Source organism: Hevea brasiliensis, chromosome 3, assembly GCF_030052815.1.
Source record: "Hevea brasiliensis isolate MT/VB/25A 57/8 chromosome 3, ASM3005281v1, whole genome shotgun sequence".
Classification (NCBI taxonomy): domain Eukaryota; kingdom Viridiplantae; phylum Streptophyta; class Magnoliopsida; order Malpighiales; family Euphorbiaceae; genus Hevea; species Hevea brasiliensis.
In genome coordinates, this window is record NC_079495.1 from 17,375,283 (window position 1) to 17,402,013 (window position 26,731).

The window sequence follows — 26,731 nt, forward strand, 5'->3', positions numbered from 1 at the left end:
TTAAAATAACTTTAAGAATTAAGGTGTGGGTAAGTTAAATAAATGACACTAATATGTGACAATCAAGCTGCCCTACATTTTCCCTAAAATCCAGTTTTTCATGAAAGAACAAAGCTTATAGAGGTAGATTGCCATTTTATTAAACAAAAGATCAAATTAGGGTGTATTGCTACTAGTTTTATTAATTCAAATAACCATTTAACAAATGTTTTCACTAAGTACCTTAGAGGATCTTGAGTTGAATATATTTGTAACAAACTTGAAGCATATGATATGTACGCTCCAACTTGACAGGAAGTGTTGAGATTGTCTCTTATCTACTTAGGTTATCTGCTGTACTTAAGTAGTTTAATAGGATTACAATTCTTAAGTATAATAGGAGTCCACTTCCTTTTTGTGATGTGTGTGCGTGCGTGTGTGTGTGTATAGTTATGAATGAAATATATACACACATTTTCTCCCAAATCTCTCTTTCTTTCTATTATTTCACAATCATAAAAGGTGAAGCAAAGAAATGAACATAAACAAATAATTGGAAAAGAAAATATTAGCCATAAAAGCAATATGAAAAACATAGTAAATGAATATATATCTTGATCGTTATCTTTCAGTCCTTTTGACTTTTACTACTCCAACAATTACTCTTCAGTTTAGAAGGCTTCCTCTTTGTTATAATTGAGGCATTATATATTTCAATCTTTATTATAAAACAAAAACAAAACAAATAAATGAGAATAATGTAGTGATTAAAATTTTTGTCCATGAATGTAGGCTGCTGGCAACCAAACCACGTAAATTATTTTCTTATTCTTTCTTTACTCTCAACACAATTTCATACTATTTTAAATTTTATTTTCCAGTAATTGTCTACTAGTTTTAGGCTCTAATCTCTCCCAATACAAGCCAAACAAACAGCAAATTCAGGATCACACACAATCTTTCATGAAGATAGATGCCAAGAACAAAGAAAAAGATTTACAATAATGAATATTTAAGCTTCTCATTCTGCATTGAACAAATTTATAACTTTTAAATGCACTAATAAACTTACCGGGCATTGGTTGGAGAAAGCTGATTCATCACTGAATGAATTATGCTTGGGTTGAATTTGGAAGGAATGGAGGATTGAACTAGCCAATCCTTTGGAGGATATAACTGAAACCCCAAAAGAAGAAATTAATAGACAAGTATCATCAACATCTCACAATAAGAGAACAAATATTAGCTCCCAATTTTTGTACTATAAGCTGAAAACATTTGAGGACTCCATTGATATTAGGTATTAGAGTTCTCAATCACTTTTTAAGGATTGCTTGTTTCGTTGATCAAACCATTGAATCAATAGTTTTCTTAACAAAAATTATAAGTGATGCATTTTAAATCAATCTAGTATCTATAATCATCTTAGGAGAATAATTTGTTGTGTTCTATAATTCCATACTCACATTATAAGTGTAAGGTGAAATAGATATACTTGTCTAATTGATACATGCATATAAGCAATTATGCTTATAATACAAACATATACTTTTTAGTACATGGAAACACGCACAACCACACATAAAACTTTTAAAAAATAGCTAAGAAATAATGATGCATAAATTCTAAGTACTCTCAGGATAAAAGTTTCTCCCACGCTAATCAATCATGGTTCAGTTCAGTGCTACTTTCATTAGGTGCAAACAAATTATGAGTTGTTAACTTTAAATTTCATAGGACCTTATATTAGACAAAGAAATAGTATAAAATAATTTTCAGTAAACTCACCAAAACGTATAAACATGATGACTTATCTCCTACAATACAAAAGTAATTTAAAAATTGGCCATCCTTATGAATAAGGTAGTCATGGATTATGGATTTAAATCGCGGTCATAGGTAATGGAAACAGGTCTATAATGAGTTGTAACATAATGATAACAACCTATCACTACGCAATTATTTTTTTTGAAAACTTTGCAAAGTTTAAACTAAGGTATACAACTAAATAATAATTATAAATACATTAAATAAAAACACTAAATCCATCATTTTTAGACATCATTAACATTAATCAATTTAAAGCTAAAATAAGTATGTAGATAGTAGAGAATAATGCTTCGTACTATAAATTTAACAAAAAAATTTAGCATCAAACATAATATTCTTTAACCAAAAAAAAAAAACTCACCTTTTGCAAGTTAAAAATGTATTGAACTAAAAAGATAGTTGATGATCCTAACTCAAGAGAGAAAAAGTGAAAGATTTGTAGAAAGATAAAAAAGTTTAGATGCAAAAAAGTTTAGATGAAAATTTGAAAAAGTGAAATACAACAGCTTAAAACTCCACAGACCAAGACAAAAGAACAAGGAACAGTTGATGTCCCCATCTAGCTTAAGAAAAAAGTGAGGTAATGGATCGTTACCATTACTTAATGGTAAATAGTAGTTGTTACATTACGTAACAGGTGCAACGACCGTGATAGGAATATTTTTATTTTTGCCTTTAAATAACGAGTGTCATGATAACAACAGAGCAAAAAACTTATAAATAAAATGTAATTATTGTTATTCAAAACTATGGTCATGGTGTAAGAAGTCCTAAACATGCTATTAGATCAGACAAATGCTATTAGAATTTGCTGATTTAAAAAATAATGATTCATATAATTTATTTTCTGAAAATAATAATAATAATAATAATAATAATAATAATAATAATAATAATAATAATAATAATAATAATAATAATCCAATTAGACAATACACAATCATCAACAAGCCGCAACATTAACCACTAAACCTTTTCGCAATATGGCATCAACATTAACATTTTTAAACCTGCCTTCCTCATTTTTTAAGGATTTTTTTTTTTTGTGTGTGCACCTTTCAATAATATGTGGGTATATTCATATGTGCTAACATTACGGCTTATCATGTTACTTTGTAATATAATGTTCTTGAGTATGGGGTGAATTTTAAAGCATCTCTTATATTTTTTTTCATCCCAAAGCATCTCTTACGTCATTCTTCTCTAAGCATCTCTTATATTTTTTTTTTGTCCCAAAGCATCTCTTACATTACTCTTCTCCTTATTAAAGAAAAGGAAAAAAGGAATATGGTGTCACTTCACATCTAAATTTTAATGTCTTCACTATCTCTTAAGGTTAAGCCATTTCATCATATCAAACAATTCTTTGATAAAAAAAGATGAGATGAAACATAAAAAACTTGTTTTTTACTTTTCTGTTACATAAAACATGTAATAAGGTAGCAAAATTTTTGATTTTCCTAGAATCAAGGTATTTCCTTAGAAAACAATTTGGTTGACTAATAGCTTAGGAAAGCGTGGGCAAGCCAGATATTAAGTGTATCAGCTATGCGTTTTCAAACTTCTACTAAATGGATGCAGGAACTTGACTACACTTGTAATATCCGCCACTTTCCGATATCGGAATATCTATCCTTAATGGAATATTCTGGTGAAAATTAAAATTTCACTGACAAGAGAGTGGCGGTAAGATGTGAAAATATATTCATGTACATGTGTTTGAGATGTTTAAATGTATTTAAAAATAAAAAAAATTTTAAAGGTTATATTTCCTAAAAGGGTTTTAAGTGTGTTTTTGGGCAGAAGGAACTTCGATAGTTGAATGATGGACTTTCTATAGCCAAAGTCTCTTTCTCGGTTTAAATCCCTTTTTGAACGTAATAGACTTTGGCAACCGGAACTAAGGCTTTTGATAGCCGAAAGTCCCTCCACTATTAAGAGTATAAAGGGACCAAAACTCATTTTTCTGCTCAAAATACTAAGGTATCCTTTTCTTCTCTCTCTCTCTCTCACAACTATTGGGTTATACAAGCTCCGAAGAGATTTCCTTTGGTTTTTCATGATCTGAAGGTAGATTCTTCCATTTAGAAGTTTGAAAGAGTAGATTCAAGTTTTAGGGTAACTTCAAGTTTGAAAATAAGTCATGTCTTTGGGGCGCAGAGGTTGTTGAAATAGAGGAATGGGGACTGAAGTCACTAAGAAACATGTTAGGGCATAATGAAAGAGAGGTAAGTACCAAAGTTGATTAAAGTTATGAGATATCAAGTCAAGTGCACATGACGCATGGAGGGTACTAGAGATGTTAGAAAAAGGATGAGTAATAAAGGTAAAAGTTTCGCTACGAACTGACAACGATAGTTAGGACGTTACAACAGAGTCGAGAGCAGCAGAATCTGTTTTATAGCATACAAAGAGTTTTGAAGAATAAATGTTTGCATTTGTCCCAATAATCCACTTTTCTTTATCCCCTATTTACTCGAAAATTCGGGAACGAATTTTTCTTAAGGGGAGAAAAATGTAACAACCCGATATATATATATATATATATATATATATATATATATATATATATATATATATATATATATTAATAATTTTAATTATAATTTATTACTATCTTATTCAAGGTACTAAATTAGAATTTTCATAATAATGTTATTTTACTTTATGAATATTATTTTTACATGTATTATTATTACAATTATTTTAAACTGTTATTTGTAATATTGTCTTTATTAAAAATAAATTAAAGTTAATTTATTAAATTAAAATAAAAATAATTAAATTTCTTTAGAGTATATTTATTTTTAATATTACAAAAATTTTATTGAATTTAAATATAATAAAAGAATTTTAGACCTAATCGAAAATATCTAAAAAGTTTAGGCACTAATGGTGTGTGTAATTAAAAGTAAAAAAAAAAACCCCAAAATTTATCGTGCAGAACAATCCCCCCCCCCCCCCCCCAATTTTCTTTCTCTCTCTTCGACCTCTCTCCCTCCCTCACTTTCTCTCTCCCGTTTCCCTTTTGACCTGCAAACCAGCGACGTCGATGGTGGACCATCAGACTCCAGAGGTGACAGGAGAGCTTCACGGCAGCTGTAGCACCCCATCTAGCGCATTTTGGAGGAGAGAGAGAGAGCAATGCAATGCACCACTTTTCAAGGTAGTTTCCAACCAGCTCCGGTGACCATTCGACAAAAGGAAGGTGGCGCTCAACTCCTGGGACCACAGGCTTCTCTTCCCGACTAGTGGTGTCTCATTCCATGGAGGTTTCCAGCAAGAATCAAGGAGACAGAAAGGGGAGAGAGAAAATGGTAGCAGTGGTTTTTCGACCCTTTTTCCAGCGATCTGATAGTTGGATCAAAAATCCGAGACCATCGATGGACTCAGCACATCGAGATATTTGAGATGGGACCAACCCCGCTCCGATCAGACACTATTTGAAAAAGGCAATTATCAAACAGTCTAGAATGCATGGTGAGATTTTTGAACTTTTTTAATTCTCAAAAATTAAAAATAATTTTATGATAATTATTAATAATTTTTGGAACTCCGCCTAAGTAGTTTGCGCTTAGCCGGTCCCAAGCCCGGATAAAGGAGGAGGGTTGCGGTAGGTGACAACCAGCGTAAAAATTTCGTCACACCCTATGATATGGATTCAAATGATATAAACGTTGGGGCGTCCTCTACTAACGACGCGCTACATCGGAGCCCGGGTGTAGTGATAAATATGCAAGGGTGTAGGGCGTTCACCGAAGCGACGCCATCATGCCGCGCCGGTGTGGTGTTAAGTGAGCAAAGGTTCCCACATCATGGACGGGTGTGGGTAAAGAAATTAGTCCATAAGACAGATAATAGAACAAATAGTGGAATAGAACACAAGATAGACATAGAAAATAATAGAAGATATCATAGAAGGAGACCAATTAGGAAGGAGCAGGATAGGAGGAGGATCAGGGTTGGTACTTGGAATGTTGGATCACTTACAGGAAAATTAATGGAGCTTGTGGATACCTTGGAAAGGAGAAGGGTGAATATTGCTTGCATTCAGGAGACTAAATGGGTAGGAGAGAAAAGTAAGGAAGTGGGTAATTCAAGGTACAAACTGTGATTTACCGGAAAGGAGAGAAAGAAGAACGGAGTGGGCATAATCATAGACAGGACATTGAAAGACGCAGAGTAGTGTGAAAAGAGTAGGAGATAGAATTATACTAGTAAAGCTAGTACTAGACGGAGAAACAATAAATATAGTTAGTGCTTATGCCCCACAAATAGGACTAGACAGTGAGAGTAAACAAAGGTTTTGGGAAGATATGGATGATTTAATGCAAAGCATACCGAATGAAGAGAATGTTTTCATTGGTGGAGATTTGAATGGACATGTAGGAAGTGATAGGCAAGGTTATGAGAATGTTCATGGAGGTTTTGGTTTTGGCAGTCGAAATGAGGAGGGAAAAAGCATCCTGGATTTTGCTATGGCATACGACCTAATACTAGCAAATACCTACTTTATAAAAAGAGAGTCACATTTAGTGACTTTCAAAAGTGGGCAACATAGAAGCCAAATCGACTTCCTCTTAACCAGGAAGACAAATAGAGCTCTATGCAAGGATTGCAAGGTCATTCCATGAGAGGCTTTAACAAGTCAACATAGGTTGGTGGTCTTGGATGTCAAGTTTAGGAACAATTCAAGTAAGGTCAGAAGAAATAGTGTAGCTCGAACAAAGTGGTGGGAGTTCAAAGGAGTAAAGCAAGTGAAGTTCAAAAATGAGCTTCTTGAGTCCGAAGTATGGAAGCTAGATATGGAGGCCAATGATATGTGGATACAGATGGCATCAAAGATTAGAGAAGTAGCTAGAAAAGTACTTGGAGAGTCTAACGGACATGGACCACCCTCAAAAGAGAGATGGTGGTGGAATGAGGAAGTACAAAAGGCAGTGAAGAGAAAAAGGGAATGGTATAAGAAATTACCTAAATGTGATAATAATGAGGCATATGAACAGTACAAGATAGCAAAGAAAGAGGCAAAAAAGGCAGTTAGCCAAGCATTTGAACAGTTATATGAGAAACTTGGAACTAAAGAAGGGGAGAAAGATATTTATAGATTAGCAAGGAGTAGAGAAAGGAAATGTCAAGATCTCAATCAAGTTAGGTGCATTAATGATAAAGAAGGAAAAGTGTTGGTGAAAGATGAGGACATTAAAGAAAGATGGAGAAATTATTTTAATGATCTCTTTAATAATAGTCAAAATGGAAATAGCGTGAATATAGATTATAGAACAATAGAAAAGAATGTAAATTATACTAGAAGGATTAGATCTTTAGAAGTAAAGGAAGCACTTAAGAGAATGAAAGTAGGTAAAGCCTGTGGACCCGATGAAATACCAATTGAAGTGTGGAAGTATTTGGGAGATATGGGAGTGGCATGGTTAACTAAATTATTTAATAAGATTCTAAACTCAAAGAAAATGCCTGATGAATGGAGGAAGAGTATTTAAGTACCTATTTTTAAAAATAAGGGATACATACAGAGTTGCTCAAACTATAGGGGAATTAAACTCATGAGCCATACTATGAAGTTGTGGGAGAGAGTTGTGGAGCATCGACTACGTCATGATACTTCTATCTCTCTCAATCAATTTGGTTTCATGCCCGGTCGCTCAACTATGCAAGCGATCTTTCTCATTAGAAGCTTGATGGAGAAATATAGAGATGGGAAGAAAGATCTACACATGGTTTTTATTGATTTGGAGAAGGCTTATGATAGTGTTCCAAGAGAGGTCTTATGGAATGCGTTAGAACAAAAGAGGGTATCTATTAGGTATATACAAGTATTGAAAGATATGTATGAAGGAGCAACTACTATTGTGCGCACAAAGGAGGGGACACAAGAGATTTTCCGATCTCAATTGGATTACACCAAGGATCAGCCATAAGCCCTTACCTTTTTACATTAGTTTTAGATGAACTGAAACATATACAAGAGAGTATTCCTTGGTGCATGATGTTTTGCGGATGATATTGTTCGATAGATGAGACACGAGAAGGAGTCAATAGGAAGCTAGAACTTTGGAGAAGTACTCTAGAGTCAAAGGGTTTTAAGTTAAGTAGAACGAAGACAGAATACATGCATTGCAAGTTCGGTGAAGGCCAAACGGTGATAGGGAAGGAGTTAGTTTGAATGGAGTGGCACCGTCCCAAATTAATCACTTTAAATATCTAGGCTCAGTCCTTCAAGTAGATGGGGGATGTGAGGAGGATGTTAGTCATAGGATTAAAGCCGGATGGTTGAAGTGGAGACGTGCCACGGGAGTTTTATGTGATCGTAAGATTCCCAATAAATTAAAAGGAAAATTTTACCGCATGACCATACGACTGCTATGCTATATGGTAGTGAGTGTTGGGCACTGAAAGAGTCATATGCATCTAAGATAAGAGTTGCAGAGATGAGAATGTTAAGGTGGATGAGTGGCCATACTAGACTAGATAAAGTCTGTAATGAAAGTATTAGAGAAAAGGTAGGAGTGGTGCCAATTGAAGATAAGTTGAGAGAAGGGAGATTGAGGTGGTTTGGTCATGTGAAGCGTAGACATACGGAGGCTCCAGTTAGACAAGTAGAGCATATTAGGCTAGAGGATAGAAAGAAAAAAAGGGGTAGACCTAAATTGACTTGGAGGAGAGTAGTACAGCATGACTTAGAAGCATTACACATTTCTGAGGATTTAACCCAAAATCGTTCAGAGTGGAAAAAGCGAATCCATATAGCCGACCCCAAATTTTTGGGATAAAGGCTTAGTTGAGTTGAGTTGAGTTGAGTTGAGTTGAGTATTAATAATTTTTGGGCTTAATTTAGGTGCGATCAGATCAATGATAGCTCAACAGCACCCAAGGCCCAGTTTTCGGCCAGATTCGATTATCCAGCGGCTCATCTCAGAACGTGGCCAATATTACATTCAATCCTATTATTTTCAGGCACCTCGAATACGTTCCAATTATTAGAATTTACATAGGTAAACCCCAATCCTAAATTCCCTATTTACCCATTGCCAGGTTTCAAATAAAAATTCATAAAATATTTGTGGGTAGTTAGAAAATTATAATTTCTTTTGCAATAGCTTTATAACATTATTAAGGACCGCGGGGCAAAATTTAGAATTTTTAGAGCTCGTTTGGGTAATTTTTACAAAATACCAGTTTTAGGGACTAAAATATAATTTTTTAAATTTTGTGGGTTTTGCCTGGTTTGGAAGGCCAAGGAGGGGTCATGTGATATTGATAAGATATGGATATGGAATTTGTGATTTAGAAGTATAATTTGAATTATTTTGCAAGTTGGATAGATCCTAGGTATAGGGAAAATTCTGTCGGATTTTTTGCAAAACTTAGATTATCCTTCGACTCTTTAAAGTTTGTTTTAAGTAAATATTGATAAATTTGTGATATAATTTTTAAATTAGCCTGGTTAGCCTTCCTCTTCCACCCAACTGTCACAATGACTTATGAAGTATTGTGAATAGATATTAATTTTACTTATAATTTTAATATTATTATGTATTCAAGGCATGTTTATGCATTACTTATAAATATATGTACATAATTATTTGTTAGGCATACCTTATATTGCATTTGTATTTTATTACATTACTGTGGTTATTGCTTTATGGCAATCTAGAGCTGCGTGTGTGAGTTGGTATACATGTGGTCTGTATATGGATATGGGTAGGACACGTAGATGCAGCTGGAGTTTGACTCACTGGGATCCGGTCTTTATTATATATAAGTCGGGGTAAGCACGGCTTGAGTTGATCTTGCTGACCCCCCCATTTGGATATTAAGAGAAAGTCCGGCTTTGCGTTGATCTTGCTGGCAGAGGTTGGAACTAAGAGAGTTGTATAGGAGATCAGCTCCCATATATATATGTGTGAGTATGGATTTGACACACGGGTGTGTGAGTGCTCCAGATTGCCTTTGGTATGATTATGACTTAACTTATTTGAACTGTGTGAAGATATTGCATTTTAATTTTAGGGATGCACTAGACTTAGATAGTAATGAGATTAGAGAGAATTGAAGAATTTGTTGATATATATCAATGTGTTACAATGATTCAAATTTATAAACAAAGGCTAGAGCCTTAATAGGAAATAAAATAAAAGCTAATAAATACAAATATACTAATAAATATAAATATCCCTAATATCACTAATTTACATTCTAATTTATAGCTAATGCACTAATTAAGAGATTCTAACAGATAGTTATAAAAATTGTATGTAAAATCAATATCTTACTCTATGAGTAAAACGCTCACTCCTGTTCACCATTTTTCCATGTTATAGGAGGGCTTTTCTTTCCTTGAGTTTAACCCGCTTCCTTCCTTGTAGGTCCGTTAGCTGCTACATCAATATTTTTATATTGTTAATTTGAACTCTAGAATTCCGCATATGCTAGGATTATCTTATTTGGTTTGGGAATGGTGAAAGATTGTTATTTTGAAATTGTAAACCTAATATCAAGCATGTATATTGAATGGAATGGATTTTTATAATGGATGAGGGAATTGAGCTCCCATTAGACTTCATTGATTGATTGAGGATTGAAGGGTGAGCTGAGCTCCCCAAATTTTGTATATTTTGTGATTACAGGTCGAGTGAGTTGAGAACTCCCCATTGGATGCTCTATATTATGGTCGGACTCTGTCCAATTGATTTCTTGAAAATGGCCTTGGATATGGGCTTTAAGATTGGACTAGAGAATAGTGAGGCTTACTACATGCTTTGGGGGCCTTATGCTGACTCAAGTTCTAGTGTCGGTCTAGTCCGTGGGATAGAGTTGTGACAATTTCATGGTTCCTAAGGCCTAGAATAAGATATTATGATATATATAAAATGTTAGAACCTTGAATAACACTCTAGGATCCAATTTCATAGGATCAGGCTTAAGGGACTCGAAAGGTTAAGGATCCGAGAATAGCTACCACTCAAGTTAAATGATTGATAGACCTCATTAGGTGAGTAACTCTAACCTTAATAAAATGTAAACTTTTCAAATTTAATTTATGATCTTCCTCATGCATCATGTCATATTTATTTAGAATGTATATATCTTAAATATAAAGATATTACATAATTGCATAATTATTATTGGTGCATTGATGGATATTGGATGACCCATTGACTCCCTCCATATTTATGATTATGTTATGTTATGTATGTTATGGATCTATAAGTAAATTCCATAGGGAGATCTTTATGATGCCCTGTCAGGCAAGATCTATAAGTTGCCTCAGGTGCATAGCACATGTCATATTTTAAGCGAAAATCCTGAGGAGTCTGTATGAGTCGGGCACATTGGATTTAGAGAGTTATTGGTGACACATCCATCCTACGTGAAATATTTTGTGATGTAAAAACCTATGTGAATGATGCATTGCATAAGTACGAATTAAATGATATAATTAATATAGGTTACTTTACTCACTGAGCTTGTGCAAACTTACTCCTTTCCCCTAATCGCTAGATAATAAGTGCATAATTTATTAATTTTACTCCCATCATATTTAGTATTCTAGTGTATTTTTATGCCTAATTCAGTTGATTAAAGTATAATTATTATTTAGTCATATTTTTAGATGTTGAAATAATTGTATTAAATGGAGAAATTTTCGGCATTTCCATTAATTTGACCTTTATTGTGTTTTTCAGGTGTTTCTGAAGTTGTGGGTCTCCGAATCTAATGTTATTTAATTCGTTGAAAAGCTAAGTCAGAGTACTACAAATGACAAAGAGGGGCCAAAGCCCAGATTAGTCTCTAAGGCTGTCAAAATTAGTTGTGAATCTAATACAAAAGCCCAGACTTGATGTGTCACGATCAGTTTCAGTATTTATTTTGTATCTAGAGTTCCAGATGTCTAAATGAAGCAAACCCAAGCCCAATTGAACCTTAAGAGCCACCTCTACAACTTCTATGAAGGGCTGGAAGCGAAATAAGACCGTTTTAATTGTCAAAAATGGCAATGAAGTTGTCATTATGGGCCAGATACTCTGTCGAGACTAGTCTCGGTTTTTGGCCCATAATGGGCTGTAAACCTCGGATTTGGGCAAATCAGTATCCATTGGAAAGCTAAGAAATAGGGCTAAACTTTCCTAAAGAAGGTAGAGACAGATTCGAAAGGAAAGTGGCTGAAAAAAGATCGTGATTGCAGAGCAGAAAATCTGTTTTTTGAATTTTAAAACTTTTTCAAGTCTGGCTCTTATTTTTTGATTAGGTTTTGGAGTATAAAGACCATCTTTGGGCAGCAGCCAAAATACACCATTCAGACCTTCGAACACCATAGAAGACCTTCATTCTCTATTCTCTTTTTAGATTTCTTCTTTATTTTTCTTTAATTTTCTGTAAGCCATGAACATGAGCAGCTAAGTTCTAAATTTAGTTCAAGGGATTCTAGTTCTTATGCATGATTTGTGAGACCAGGTTCTTAATTTAAATTATGCCTTTTTGAATATCTATTGTTTCCAGATTTAATTATTTTTTATCTATTGAATGATTTGCTAAAAAGACCTATTAGTTAATTGTTTGATTTGATCAATTGCTAATTCATCTTCATAATCCGTAATTGTTGTATAAGATTGAATGTGAGTAGCAATTAGGTTTTATTGATTATGATCCAAGTTTTCGATAATAACCTAAGGAAACAATATGGTGAATTAAATGATTTATACTTTATAAATCGTTGTTCAGCTTAACTAATTCTTGTTCTTAAAGTAGTTATTAATTTGATGAGGATTGCTTAATATCAATTCAGTTAATAATTAGAGTCAACAAGAGTACTAGGCTCGAATTGATGAGTATAAGGAAGTAAGGGGTTTTACCTCGCTGCTTGGTAAATCTACGTTAAGTATTCAATAAGAGATAATTATATTTCTTTTGTCTATGATCGAGTCATGCATTGGAATGTGAATCACCTTGGACTGAAGTTTGTTTAAATTGAGAGTTTCATATTTAAATTTAGTTCTTTAATTTCTGAACTTGATTTCTTCTGATTTAGTGTTACAACCTTCCCCCCCAACCTTTGTTCTTTTTCTGTTACACAAGTGCACGAAATTTGGTAATCAGTCTCTAGGGTTCGACCTGAATTACCACTTACTGCAAAAAATATTTCATTACTAGTAATTTCAGTTAATTTAATTTTTGGTGGATTCGGCAACCATCACTAGATGCAGGGTTGCAAGACTAGAAGAGCTCTTTGAAGAGAGAGTATCAGGGGTAGCTTTAGACTTTTTCTTTATGTGTGATGTATGGGTAGATGAACATATAAAATTTGAATGGATAATATTGTACCGGTGATTAAAGAAATTTGAAGTTATATAGTATTTTTAAGTATAATAATGTATATGTTATGTTAACTCTTTTTGGGAGTATGTATGTTAAACTATTATGCTTTAGTGCTTATGCATGTTAAGGTTCAAATTCTAAACAAAATTTATATTGTGAATGTCCAAGTATATATGAAAAGACTAAAGTGTGATGGTTTGGAGTATGTTTAGATGGCGAGATACAGGAATATGTGTATGTTTTACAGGTTTTAGGCTTGCTACGAGGTCTGACAGCCTTAAGCTAACCTGATCCCAAGCATTAGTAACGGCCCTTAGTTTAGGTCGTTATAAAGTGGTATCAGAGCTCTAGGTTAGATGAGGGGGCCTAGATGTTAGTAAAAGTATAAAAGAGAGGTGAAAGGAAGTATGTTGACCAGCACAATTAGGAATATACATATCCAATAGAGTCAAGTCTCTGTATGTTATATGATGAATGTTGAGGTGAAAGGAAGTATGTTGACCAGCACAGTTAGGAATATACATATCCAATAGAGTCAAGTCTCTGTATGTTATATGATGAATGTTATGTGTATGTTAGGTTTCATATTATGCCTAATTATATGTTGTGTATTTATGTGAATGCACATTAACTTTTTGTGTGCTCAACACTTCTTGTTTACTTCCAGAAATGTGAGGTTCAAAGCGGTCCACTAGGTTGGCCAGTGCTCCACCCATGAATAAGGGTATTGGAGCACTACCCGTTAACCCTATTGTCAGGGAGAGAGTAAGAAAAAGTGGAAGGGGGAATCTTTAAGAGGTTCTAGAAGGTCCTTTGAAGTTAGCAGGGAGACTGCATGTGCATCCAGAATGTCTATAGATGCACCAAGGAGTTCTCATAGCTTCTCCCAACAGCATGAGAATCTTGAGTCTGTTGGCATGGGAAGAGTGGAAGAAGATAGTTTTGTAGAAAGAGGAGATAAATCAGAGTTTCTATCTCCTTCACAGCCAAAACCAGAATATAGGTTTGGGTATTAATATCCTTAGCAGGGAAGTTTTGGAAACCTTGGATTTATGGACTACCCCCAATATCCTTTTTTTTTTATGCCCTACCCACTTTACTTTCCACTGTACAACTCATATCCCATGTACCCTCCACAATAGTGCCCCCAAAGTTCTTCAATCACCATGGAAACTCAAAATCCCATGGAGCGAGTTACAAGAGAGCAAGTGCCACCACCATCTCCTATAACTCTTACAGTTCCTGAAGCTCTTACAGTTCCTACACAAGAGACCAGGACAATTAGTCAAGGTAAGGCAAAGATGACGCACTACTTAAAGCTGGATGCTTCCAAATATAAGGAATGAGGAGATCCTTTCGAGTATGTTAAGGCGATCAAAATGATAGCTGATGAATTGGACACCAGTGATAGTAGGGCCATTTAGATAGCCGGCTTTGTTGTTGATAAGTCCTATATTGTTGACAAGGTCGACAATATGACCTAGTCTCAATTTATGGCAGAGTTTACTAATTGGGTTTTTCCAGAAAGCTCTAGGGATTGAAGGTGGTGGAGTTTAAGCAGTTGAGACCCACTTTACCTTTTAATGAGCCGCCTCATTTTGACACCCGCTTGGTGTGCTCTACAAATACCCTCGTGCACTTGTTGCATTACTCTTAAGGCCTCAGGAGAGCCAAGGAACCTGAGCATAAGACCATCAAAGTCTTTCGAAAATAGCTCTCCTTCAAGTAACACGTAGTTCAAAGCCTGTATTTTGATGCGATGGGACACCTTGACTTAAGGGCCCTCCAAATACCTTTTCAACAGAGTCCTCTTGTCATCTATAACAACCAGGTTAGTATTAAACAAGTCAATTGGTAGACCCCTCTCTCTTCAATAGATGGATGTTTTATCTTTCTAACCAAGATCATTTTATGAGTTAGCTTACCTAGGACATCTTCAAGTTAGAAGGTAATTGGGCCAGTTCATTTGCTTCCCAATTGGCTTCCTTAGGAACATGTGTGAAGCATACTTCTCTAAAACAATCCAGGAGCTAGACTGCTGTTGCAAAGTACAGAGTTAAGAAGAAGCTGTCGCACTTTTACTCCACTACCAATTGTTTGATGACTAATTGCAAATCACTCATGATGTATACTTCCCTTGCCCCCAATTCTCTGAGAATCTTCAAGCCGATAATTAGTGATTCATATTCAGTTTGGTTGTTAGTGCATTGGAATTTCATATTGAAAGATACAGTCATCTTAATCCCTACAGGTGAAGTGACTATAACCCCAGTGCTCGATGACATCTCTATTCTGGAACCATAGACTTCATGGTACCTTCTCGGCACTGAAGATGTTCAAGTCCTGCCCAACTGGCTCCACCACCTCCAAGCAAGAGTGGTTTGCCAGAAAATCTGCAAGCACCTGTCTTTTCATAGCTTTCTGAGGGAAGTAAACTAAAGTAAATTCTGATAACGCCAATAACTATTTTTCAATCCAACTAGTGATTTATGGTTTAAACAACATATATTTCATCAAGTCAGTTTGAGAAACAACATATACGCTGGATCCAGTTAAGTAATGCCTAATTTCACACTAGAGAAATACAAGGCTAAACAAAGCTTTTGTATAGGAGAGTACCTAATCTCTATGTATGTAAGATTTTGACCGAGGTAGTACACTGCCTGCTCATAACACATCTGATTATCCTATGCCAACAGATAATCGATAAAGTCAAAAGCTGCAAACAAATAAATTTTCAATGGATCACGTCCTCTGGGTGGAGCTAGCACCAAGCAGACTAGTAAGGTATTCCTTGATTTTATTGAAGGCCTACTAGTGCTTTTTTTTTTTTCTGCTTGAACTCACTTTCCTGCCTGAGTTTTAAGAAATCAAAAAATTCTTTTGCCTTCCCTGCAAGGTTAGAGATAAATTGTCTTAAATAATTTACTTGCCCTAGGAATCTCTACAATTGTTTCTTCATCTGTGGTGTTTGGCTTCTTGGATTGCTTTGGTTTTATGCTAATCAACCTCAATTCCTCTCTGATGCACTAAGAATCCCAAGAAATTTCCAGCTGTAACCCTAAATGCACACTTGAGGGGATTATTTTTTAGCTGGTGTTGTCTCATCCTCTGGAAGCTTTTTCTCAAGTGCTCCAAGTTATCATCTACCTTCTTAGATTTCATCACTATGTCATCGATGTACAACTACATAAAGTGTCCCAACATGTCATTGAAGATTGCATTTATGGCCCTTTAGTATTTAGCCCTAGCATTCTTCGCCGAAAGGCATGACCAATCATTCAAATGTTCCAATGGAATCATGACATCTAAAGGCGGCTTTGTGCACATACTCTAATGCGATGAAAATCTGATTGTAGCTTGAGAAATCATTGAGGAAGAATAATAATTCATTTTTAGCAACAACATCAACAAGCATGTCCACAATTGGCATCACATACATGTCTTTCGAAGTTGTGACGTTCAAATCCCTAAAATCAATATATACACACAACTTTCCATTTTTCTTAACAGGTATGAGACTAGAAAACCATTGACTATACCTAGTTGGTCTGATTAAACTTGCTTTCAACAGTTTCTCAATCTTTCTTTCACCTTCAGGACCACCTTCCTTGACATTCTTCTGGGTACTTAATGGTGTGGCATGTACACTGGCTGAATAGGCAACTTATGTTGCTTTTTTGTAAGCCTGGCATCTTATCATAATTCCACGCAAAACAATTCTTGTTTTCATGCAAAAGTAAAATTATTTCCTATTTTAAGTCACTCCTCAACAAAGAACTAATACAAGTTACCCGTGGCTCCTCAGATGAACCAAAATTGACTTCCTCAAGAGGATCCTACACTCCAATTAGCATGTCATCCAATTTTGTAGGTGCAGGCTCTAAGTCTTGAGCTGTATTTCCTCTTACCCGTCTTCCTTTGGTTTCTCCTCGTAGATGATCTCAGCACCCTCAGCTTCCAAGGTCTCATCTATTTCTATTTTATTAAGGAGTTATTGCATCTGTATCTTGGATATGGTAGCTGCACCTACCGCCATTTCTTTTTGTGTATACCTGTCACTCATTAATGGAGCTCTTTTAGCATGGGCTCCATCATCAGCCAATTATAAGACACGATTGCAAGCGAATTGTTGGTTTCCTCTATTGGTTATCCTATCTCCACCTTCTGTGTCTTTTCTCCAGGGTGGCGAGTTTGGTAGCCATGCCGTATTTTGCACAAAGAACTTGGCTTCCTTCAGGGGAGTTGCAAACCGATGCCTCCCGAGCCTTTTGGTGAGGTTTCTTCTTTAAAAACTGAATAGGACTCATGTCAATATCATAGTATGGGCTTTTATTGCATCAAAATGAGTTAGAAATGATTTAGCATTCGACCATACCACTTCACATCATTTTCCTTTCCAAAATAGCAAAAACTAGTGAAGTGAGGATGGAATACACCAATTTGCATGTATCCAATTCCTACCTACAAGTGCTTGATAATTTGTAGTAAAGCGCGCTATAAAGAAAGCAGTAATTAAAGACTTACTACTCACAGTTATCTCTACTGACAAAACACCGAGAGTCTTGGAAATTTCTCAAGTGAATGCAGACAATAAGACATCAGTGGTGATGAGATCCTCCTCTGATTCCCCAAGTGCTATCAGCATTCTAAGTGGCATTATGTTCACTGTCGATCCATTGTCAATGAGTACCCTGAAAGTAGGCCGACCATTAATGTGGGTCGTAATCTACAAAGGTCATAGATACTTGGTCATCCTTTCTGAAGGCTTGTCATCATTCTCTTCTTTGGTTTCGTTGGACTAGTACACTGGATGGTAACTTCGCTACACACCTTAGCACCCAAAGGATCTATCGTTTCCTTTGACTCCTTGTGTACCTCCACTACTACTCTCTGAAAATCAGTAGGCACAACCAAATAAACAACACTAAAATCAACAAGTAAAGTTTTACCTTTTTCCTCTTGATAAACTTCCCACTAACTTTGAGTCTTCTGTTGCTTTTCTGTTGAACTTGCTCTTCTGTAAGGCTGATCTTTCTCTTCTTCTTTCTGTCTCCTTTCAATAGCTCTTTACCTTTGAAGCCTCCTTTTTTGCATGCAGGTCAGCGGCTGGGAAAATTTAGGATGCGCACCAATTGCCATTATCTATCTAGTTTAGCTAAGAGTGGTTCCACGAATCTAGGCTGACTTCTCTGAAACCTTACTATAGGTTCTGTAGGTGCAGTAGGTTCAGCCCTTCTGGGGAAACGGCCTGACTAGTGACTAGTTCCCATGTTGAGTTTCCTGTAAGATCCTTTGTATGTCTCTTTCGGAAATGTCCAAGTGGCAGATAATAATATACCTGCCTCCTAGGCGATCCTCTAGGAATTTTAGGGATTGCGTGGCAAGCCTTTGAATCTTTTGACCATCTTAGTTTGAATCTGTAGTTTTCTCAACTCATTGATGACTCCCTAAGGTCCACAATGGTTGTATTGATATACAGTACAGGAGGAAATAGGTCTTCATCAATTAACATGGATTCTTTCTTCTCACGAAGTTTCAAGACACCCTTATTGATATGATCTTGGATCTCTACACTGAGGGCCTAGTATCTATTGGTGTTATGATTCTAGGAATCATGGTATTTGCAGAGTCTCTCCCTTTCATCTCCTTCTTGATTGGAAGCTTGTGACTAGTAGGGAGATTAATGAATTTCTCCTTCAGTAGAAAATCAAATATCTCCTCAATCTTACCCGTATCAAAGGCATACTAAGGAGCTGTAACTGAGGTCAACTAAGTTTTCCTTGGAGGAGTCATCTTAGTTAGGGTACCTAAAATAGGACACACAAAAGTACCAGGGGTAACTAGATTAGTCATAGCAAGTTCGTGATTATTTACCTCCTGATAATATGTACCCATCATCGTCCTCCTCTAGTGCAATTCATCTATCAATAACTCTTCATATTCAACAACTTTAGCAGCCAGTTATAGAAGTCTCTAAACTCTATTCCATGGAACTTCTTCTGAAGCTTGATATCTAGCCCTTGTCAGGCAATTTTGACATACTCTATTTCAAGAAGAAACATTTTGCACTTGTTCCTCATTTTCTTGAACTGAGCAATAAAGGCATCTGCTAATTCTTCACTCCTTTGAGCCATTCTAGAAAGCTCGGCTACACACACCTTAGATTTAGCTCAGAAGAATTCAGTATGGAACACCCTTTCTATCTCATGTTAAGAAAAAATAAAATTTCTCAAAAGAGTTGAATACCAAGTGAAAGCAGCTTCGGTAAGTAAATTTGGAAACAGTCTCAGTTTGTGACTGAGAAAATTCTCATAATTCGCTAATTCCCCACATTGAATTGTGAATCTTATAATGTGCTCCACAGTTAACTGTCCATCCTCTCTTGAAAAGACATTGCGGTAACCTTTTAGATATGGGTTCTCCTTGTCAAAAGCATCAAGATAAGGCTTGTGAAACTTAGGATGACCAATTTGTGTAAGGCTAGGCCTATTAGCTCCTAGATGGCATCCCTAACCACATCGATATTCACTAGCAGAGCGATTAGAATTGTCAAAACCTAGACCACAGGTGCTAGTATCTGGGGTACTAATGCAGTTGTTTGCGGTACCTACACCTTTGGTATGTTAGTTTCTATGTGACTGTTGCCCCCTAGCAGAAAGCCATCTGTGGTGTCTATACCTACTGAGGCATTAAAGCGGCTTGAGAACCTACAATTGCCTTTACATCATAAATACTCGAGTGAATCACAGGGTTAATGTTACTGAGAACCTGAGCAAGAGCACCAGTTCTACAGCTGAGGCAGCTGATCTGCACTGATGCTCTGGATTGGCTAACCATCGACTCATTTATCCTATGGGGTGGCTAGTACCTTTCCTCATTTTAGACTCAGCCTCCATCAGTGCCATTCTAGGGAGTTTGTGGTAAAGATTGCTCCCCGAATTTCCTAGCACTCCTGGATGCCGAATGAAATTCCTTTGTCCTAGAAGTTTGGTCATCAGGAAGTAGCACAGAAATTGAGATGTTATATTCCTCAAAAATAAGTTGTGCACTTAATTGATGAGATTTCTCCACTCACAAATTGATGCCTTTTATCAAAGCATTTGTGATGGTTGATATTAGTTTTTTCATATCAAAACCATTATTAACTGTTTCACCCCCTTCCTGGACTAGATTAGCAAACAAAGTAAGCACAATCTCCATTGCATATGGAATCTAGACTTCTTCTCCTTGCAATGGCCACCTTTCATACCATTCCACCATGATTGGAACCTGCACATTTAGACCAACTGCAGTAGGATTTCCCTCCGTGTCTTGAGACCCAGTGGTTTCTTTGCTTTTGGTTTTCGGAGGCATAATGTTGCTTAAAAAAACAATGGTTTTGAATGTTGAAATGACACCTTAGTCCCACTGGGCGTGCCAAAAATTGTTTCCTTATAAAACAATTTAGCTAGCCAACAGTTTGAGAAAGTGCAAGCGTGCTAGATACTGAGTGTATCGATTGTGCGCTTTCTGACTTTTACAAAATGGTTGCAGGAATTTCACTAAACTGAATGTAATTTTGGCAAAATCTCACACATATCAAACAATAAAGTAAAAGAAAATTGTATAGATTGTTTGGAAATAAAACGAAAGGCTTCAAAAATTAAAAGACAGATAAAATGAAGATAGATAGACTGCTGGAGTCTATTGTTATTGTTTGATTGATTGGTTGGTTGGACCTTTTCCCATTGCCTTGTCGTGAATATTTATAGTAGTATCTAATTGTCCTTGAAAGAATCTAGAACTGGCACCTTCTCACGCTTTATGTCCCGTAATTGCTATCGATTACTCTGTCAACTGCTTAGTAATCTCCTTTTTGGTAGGTAAACTCCATCACGTTCCAGTAACTCATTATAACTTCCCATAAGTTAATTAACTTCCTCCTAATAAATATTTGATAACCTCCCAAAAATAATTAATAATACTTATTTCAAGCCTCATAATTAAATTAATACAACTAAATTAATTAAATTAATTTTATAAAAAACTAATTTAATTAATTATAGGCCTAAAAAATAATTAATTAGCTAGTCTAATTATTTTTTGTGCAAACACAAGTCCATCTAAGATTGATTGTAAATGATTCTCTCTTCCTACATTCTTTTTAACAAAGCAATATTTGTAGAATACAAGCTTCACTACAAAACTTTTACAAGCTTTTAGAAATGTATCAACCAGTTGAACAAAATGGAAAATTGTTCATACTTTTTGTTCCACCAAAAATGAAATATGTATACACATGCATAAGCAACATACCTGCATATTTGATGCAATTTGAATTGCATAATAGATTGGAGAGATTTTGTCTTGATAATGAAAATTTGTCTCACAAATACTAGCAAGCTTCATCAATTCAACAAAATTATTCAGAATATTAATAAAAATTGGAAAGGTAACATTTCTCACCAAATATGCAAGGTACATAACAATATATATATATATATATATATATATATATATATATATATATAATGCTAATAATTTGTAAATCAAACCGTAACCTAGCAATAAACATTATTTTATGCAAATAACCAGAAAGACTATGTGTTAAATCATGCAAAAAAAAAAAGTCCTAGTTTCTCATTTTCCCCTCTTCATTGTAAGCAGACTTTACAGTCTCAATAACATTTTATAACATTAATAATAAAAATTTAAATGCACATGCTTTATGTTGAAGATCATCTGTGTATATAGAGTGCTTATGGAAGAACAAATAAGTACATAACAATTCCATGAAAAGCAAATGTTTCATAATATTCAACAACAGTAAAGAGCATCAATCTTTGCATTTTCACTTGTTATGCATTTTGTTCCATACCTCATCGAATATCCATTTGCGAACACCAGATTCTTGTAAAAGGTGAATGTATTTGAACAACAAAGCTACAACATCTTGCATGTGTTCTGCATAAACAAAGGCAACATTTGGACCAGGAAATACATAAATCCCAATTTTCAAACACAAAGGATTTTGTCCAACTTAAAAAAAAAAAAAAAAGATAAAGGTAAGAATAGTGACAGTCAATACTAGATATATTTATGGCTTACAAGCATATCAAACAATTAAAAGAGGAAATGATAAAAAAAAAAAAAAACTAACCATGACCATCATCAGTAAGATCAATTGTCACTTTGAAGAAAGAAAACTCCCGATTCCAACCCTCTTCATTTGCATACAAACTTGTAGCCCATCCTGCAATATTTTTTGGTTCATTAAAAGAAACTAAAACTAATAGGATTACTATTGCCAATAATCCATGCAAACCAATTGACAACGAATATAACAAAACATCTTATGCAAATTTTGTTACTTCACCGTGCCTCATCTAACTATAAGCAAGTCTTTCCAAATATCAACGCATCATAATCTATGCATTTTGTTTTCTCAACCAACAAGGGCCACTCCTAACTTATTTAGTTTTCTATTTAAATAATGATAACATTCATTTCATAGTAGCAAGTGAAGTGATAGCCACATTACTAAAGTTAGTGGTGGAAGTAGGATTTAAACTTTGTTGGTAAACACCTATTTATTAAAGGTTCCAAGCACACCAAGGTGCCAAGGGTCTTAGAGCCCAGGTGCCAGGAGCACATCTGAGTAAGGCAAGGTACAAAATTGAAAAAAAAAATCATTAAAAATCAAATAAATGAGAATATTTCATCAAATTTTAAATAACATAAAACTAAAAATGATAATAAGAGATAGCATGCCCTGCTTGACTTGATTTTAAATTTCATATATTTTCCACTCATTTGATTTTAAATTTTACAAGAATAAATGAAATGGCTTAATTTTCCTGATAAATCTAGTGGAATGGAGTTGTTGAAAAGAAATTATATTGTATTCATTGTAATTTATTTTCCTTAAATAATAAAAATCAAAATGAAAAAGTTAATAACATTTTTTTCTCATTTTATTTACGTAAAGTATACAATTTGTTGATTAAAAGAATTACTTTGGTAATATAGTTGTCCATTTAACTTAAATTAAAAATATATTTGTGTTGCCAATTTTATTTTTATTAAATAAGCTATCTCATTTATATTAAAAATATATTTAAAAAAATACAGATTTATATTTAATGGCTATTGGTTAAGAATGATCTGTGAAGAAAAGTGTTAGAATTATGACTCAAAATCCTAATGGGATTTGGAGAGAGATCTTTTCCTAATTTGAGTCGGAGAAATATTCCTCAATAGGATGGAGGTATATTTCCTATACTGAGTAGAACTCTTATTTTAGTGTTATTCCTAAACTGAGTAGGACTCCTAATCAGATAAAGATTGAGAGAATTAACACTATAAATAGGAGAATGATGGAAAAGATTATTTGATTTTTGCCCATTGAAGAGAGTGGCTTTCAGCTCATAGAGTGAGGCTATCACCCATTGTAGAGAGGGACTTTGCTAATTACTGTGGATTTGGCTCTGCCTATTGATGAGGGGTTTTTGCCCATTGCAGTGAAGAGAGGCTTCGGCCTAAGGTGGAGTAAGGACATAGAATTCAAGAGGAAGAGATTCTTGTCCATTGGTGAGAGGGCTCTTGCCCATATAGTTGAAGACACCCTTTGTGGTGTAGTATTGTAATAGTAATTATATTGGGTTATGTCTAGAGGACGATGAGATAACTAACTAATGTATTTGCTATGAGCAGTGATGTAGTATGGGTTATCTTGGGTGTAATTGGGTTGATGGGTAATATAGCTATGAGCTTATAATGATGATTTATTATTATTAATAGTGGAAGATGGCATGTCCGTGGATGTAGCCCTATGTTGAGAGGGTGAATCACGTAAATATTGGTGTTTTGTGTGTTTGCTTTATTTCTTTATAGTTTACACGCTTCCGCAGTACACAACAAATTGATATCAGAGCATGGGGATGATCTTGGTGAGTTTGATTGAAGGTGGAGCTGTTGCGACATGTAGAAAGTCGCACATGCAATAATAGTAATAGTGGAGAGTTGAAATTGAGGTGGAGCTCTTGATGCAAAATCAAGAATGTTGATAACGCAAAGATTTTTTGAAAAAAGAAGTAAGTTACACCCAAGATGAAGATTGAAGAATTGATGATTTGAAGGGTTCAAGCTCAAGCATGGAGATTTGATGATTTGATGACACCCAATAATTTGAGGTATACAATGGTTGATGGATTTTGAGTCATGGTGGAGATTGTTAGAATTATGACTTAAAATCCTAATGGGATTTGGAGAGAGATCTTTTTCTAATTTGAGTGAGAGAAATATTCCTCAATAGGATGGAGGAATATTTTCTATAATGAGTAAAACTCTTATTTTAGTGTTATTCCTAAATTGAGTAGAACTCCTAATCAGATAAGGATTGAAGGAATTAACACTATAAATAGGAGAATGATGAAAAAGGTCATTTGGCTTTTACCCATTGAAGAGAGTGGCTTTCAGCTCATAGAGTGGGGCTGTCACCCATTTTAGAGAGGGGTTTTGCCAATTGTTGTGAATTTGGCTCTGCCCATTGATGAGGGGCTTTTGCCCATTGCAGTGAAGAGAGGCTTCGGCCTAAGGTGGAGTAAGGACATAGAATTCAAGAGAAATGGATTCTTGTCCATTGGTGAGAGGTCTTTTACCCATATAGTTGAAGACACCTTTGTGGTGTAGTAGTTAAAATAGTAAATATATTACGTTATGTCTAGAGGAGACTGAGAAGGATTAACTAATATATTTACTATGAGCAGTTGATACAGTATGGGTTCTCTTGAGTGTAATTGGGTTTATGGGTGGTATAACTATGAGCTTGTAATAATGATTTATTTATTGATGATAGTGGAAGATGACATGCCCGTGGATGTAGCCCTATATTAAGAGGGTGAACTACGTAAATATTAGTGTTTTATATATTTGCTTTGTTTCTTTGCAGTTTACATGCTTCCGCGATGCACAACAAAAAAGAAGACTCCAAGGGCAAAAGTTTAAATTAAACATTTGTCGACACCATATTTTGGCCGATCCCCAAAATCAACAAGACTTTGAAACCGATCCCCAGCACTAGGTCTTCCTGGGCCAGCCAATGACATTTCCGACTTCTCTTCATTTTTCTTTACCAGATGACCATATTTCCGAACTCTCCTTAAAAGGAATTGAATCAATGCTAAGTCCTAACATTCGTTAAAGCCCTGCCGATCTCTCAAATCATTTACCGATCTCTCAAACCCGCTGTCGAATTTCCGGACCCGTCGGGTATATCCCTGATCTCTGTTGATAAATGAAGTGAACTAGCATTAGATCTTTTCTTACCAGTTTTATTGCCGATCTCCTTTTCGGAAGATTAAGAGCTAAGGTTTTGGTTCGGTTTAACGAGGGTTCCGATCTTAAGTTTTCAAGTTAAATTTTCAATTTTAATCAAGTCCCGTTCAGCATTTCTTCCCCACCGATCTCATGCTTATTGTGCTTTCCGATCTCTTATACTTAGATTAATAATTGCATTTTTGTCTTGCTGTGCTCATACAATCAAATACTCAGACAAACAATGGTTTAAAATTTTCCGATCACAACCATTCATTGAACAAAGAGGCATTCCATTTCATTTCATAATTTGTACAAGTTATTCGGCTGGGGGATCACCCCCAGCTTGATTTACATTCTGCTCATTCTCTTTCTCACCCTCGGCTTCCTCCTCACTGTCCTCATTGTCGCCCTCAGGAGCCAGGTCGGCCATCCAGGAGAAGTCCTCTTCAGGGTAGCGCTTCTGGAGTTCAGCCAAGAGGTCCTTGTGAGCATTCACATAGGCTCCGGCTATTCCCGCCACCATCTCTTCGTCTCTCTCCTTCAGCTCCTCGTCTTTCTCCTTAAGCTCCTCATCCTTCGCCTTGAGTTCCTCTATAAGTTGAGCGACCTGAGCGGCTTCGTTGGCGTGAAGCGCCTGGACTTCCCCAAGAGCACGGTCCCTCTCAGCCAAAATATGATTACTGCTCGCCACTGTCTTCATGGAACTTTGCCCGTCCCTCCAATTGAGATATATAATCCGGAGCTGATGAGAGTTGTGATCGGAGTGAAGCCAGTTCCACATTGTTCTACCCGATCTCCTTACCTGCAGCTGAATCTTTTCCCGAACCATGGTCGGTTCACGGACACTCCACGCTTAGGCTCATGGATCGAGTCAAGATATCATCGAGACCATTCCGGATAGCTGTCGATCCTCTGAAGAAGATGGTAGACCCCAGGACTTTGGCAAAATCGGGGTTCTCTCTAACAGTCCGGTTATTCTTCAAGGAGTCGATCAGTATTTGAGCGCCACGAGAAGAGGTCCTCCCAGAAGCTTGAGTAGGCCCCCTTTCTGTGCTTGGAACAATTGGGAGAGGTGGAGGCTGCTCTTCCGTTCTAGGAGGAGATCGGCGACTTCTCGAGGTCGGCGGACCCAAGGTTGAGGTGGGTCTCTTTGTATCTCCCTGTGCTCATGACCGGTGTTTGAAGTCGTTCGACGCTTCATCTCCTTTATCTTCCGGGAGATCTCTCTTTCCTTCTTCCGCTTCCTAGAACCCTCACCACCCGCCATACCTGCACAAAGAAAAGG

The 26,731-nt window shown here is 35.8% G+C and overlaps 1 protein-coding gene across 1 annotated transcript in view; it reads right to left on the bottom strand.

The window, feature by feature from the left end:
* LOC131178333 (insulin-degrading enzyme-like 1, peroxisomal) overlaps positions 1 to 26,731 on the bottom strand; it is a 95,010-nt gene that overhangs the window by 56,740 nt on the left and 11,539 nt on the right. Inside the window, exons 10-13 of the mRNA XM_058143292.1 lie at positions 22,289 to 22,381; positions 22,007 to 22,092; positions 21,445 to 21,531; positions 1,052 to 1,155 (exon numbers count right to left, since the gene is read on the bottom strand). Of these exons, the coding sequence (XP_057999275.1) occupies positions 1,052 to 1,155; positions 21,445 to 21,531; positions 22,007 to 22,092; positions 22,289 to 22,381 (370 nt within the window). The remainder of the gene's footprint in view (positions 1 to 1,051; positions 1,156 to 21,444; positions 21,532 to 22,006; positions 22,093 to 22,288; positions 22,382 to 26,731) is intronic.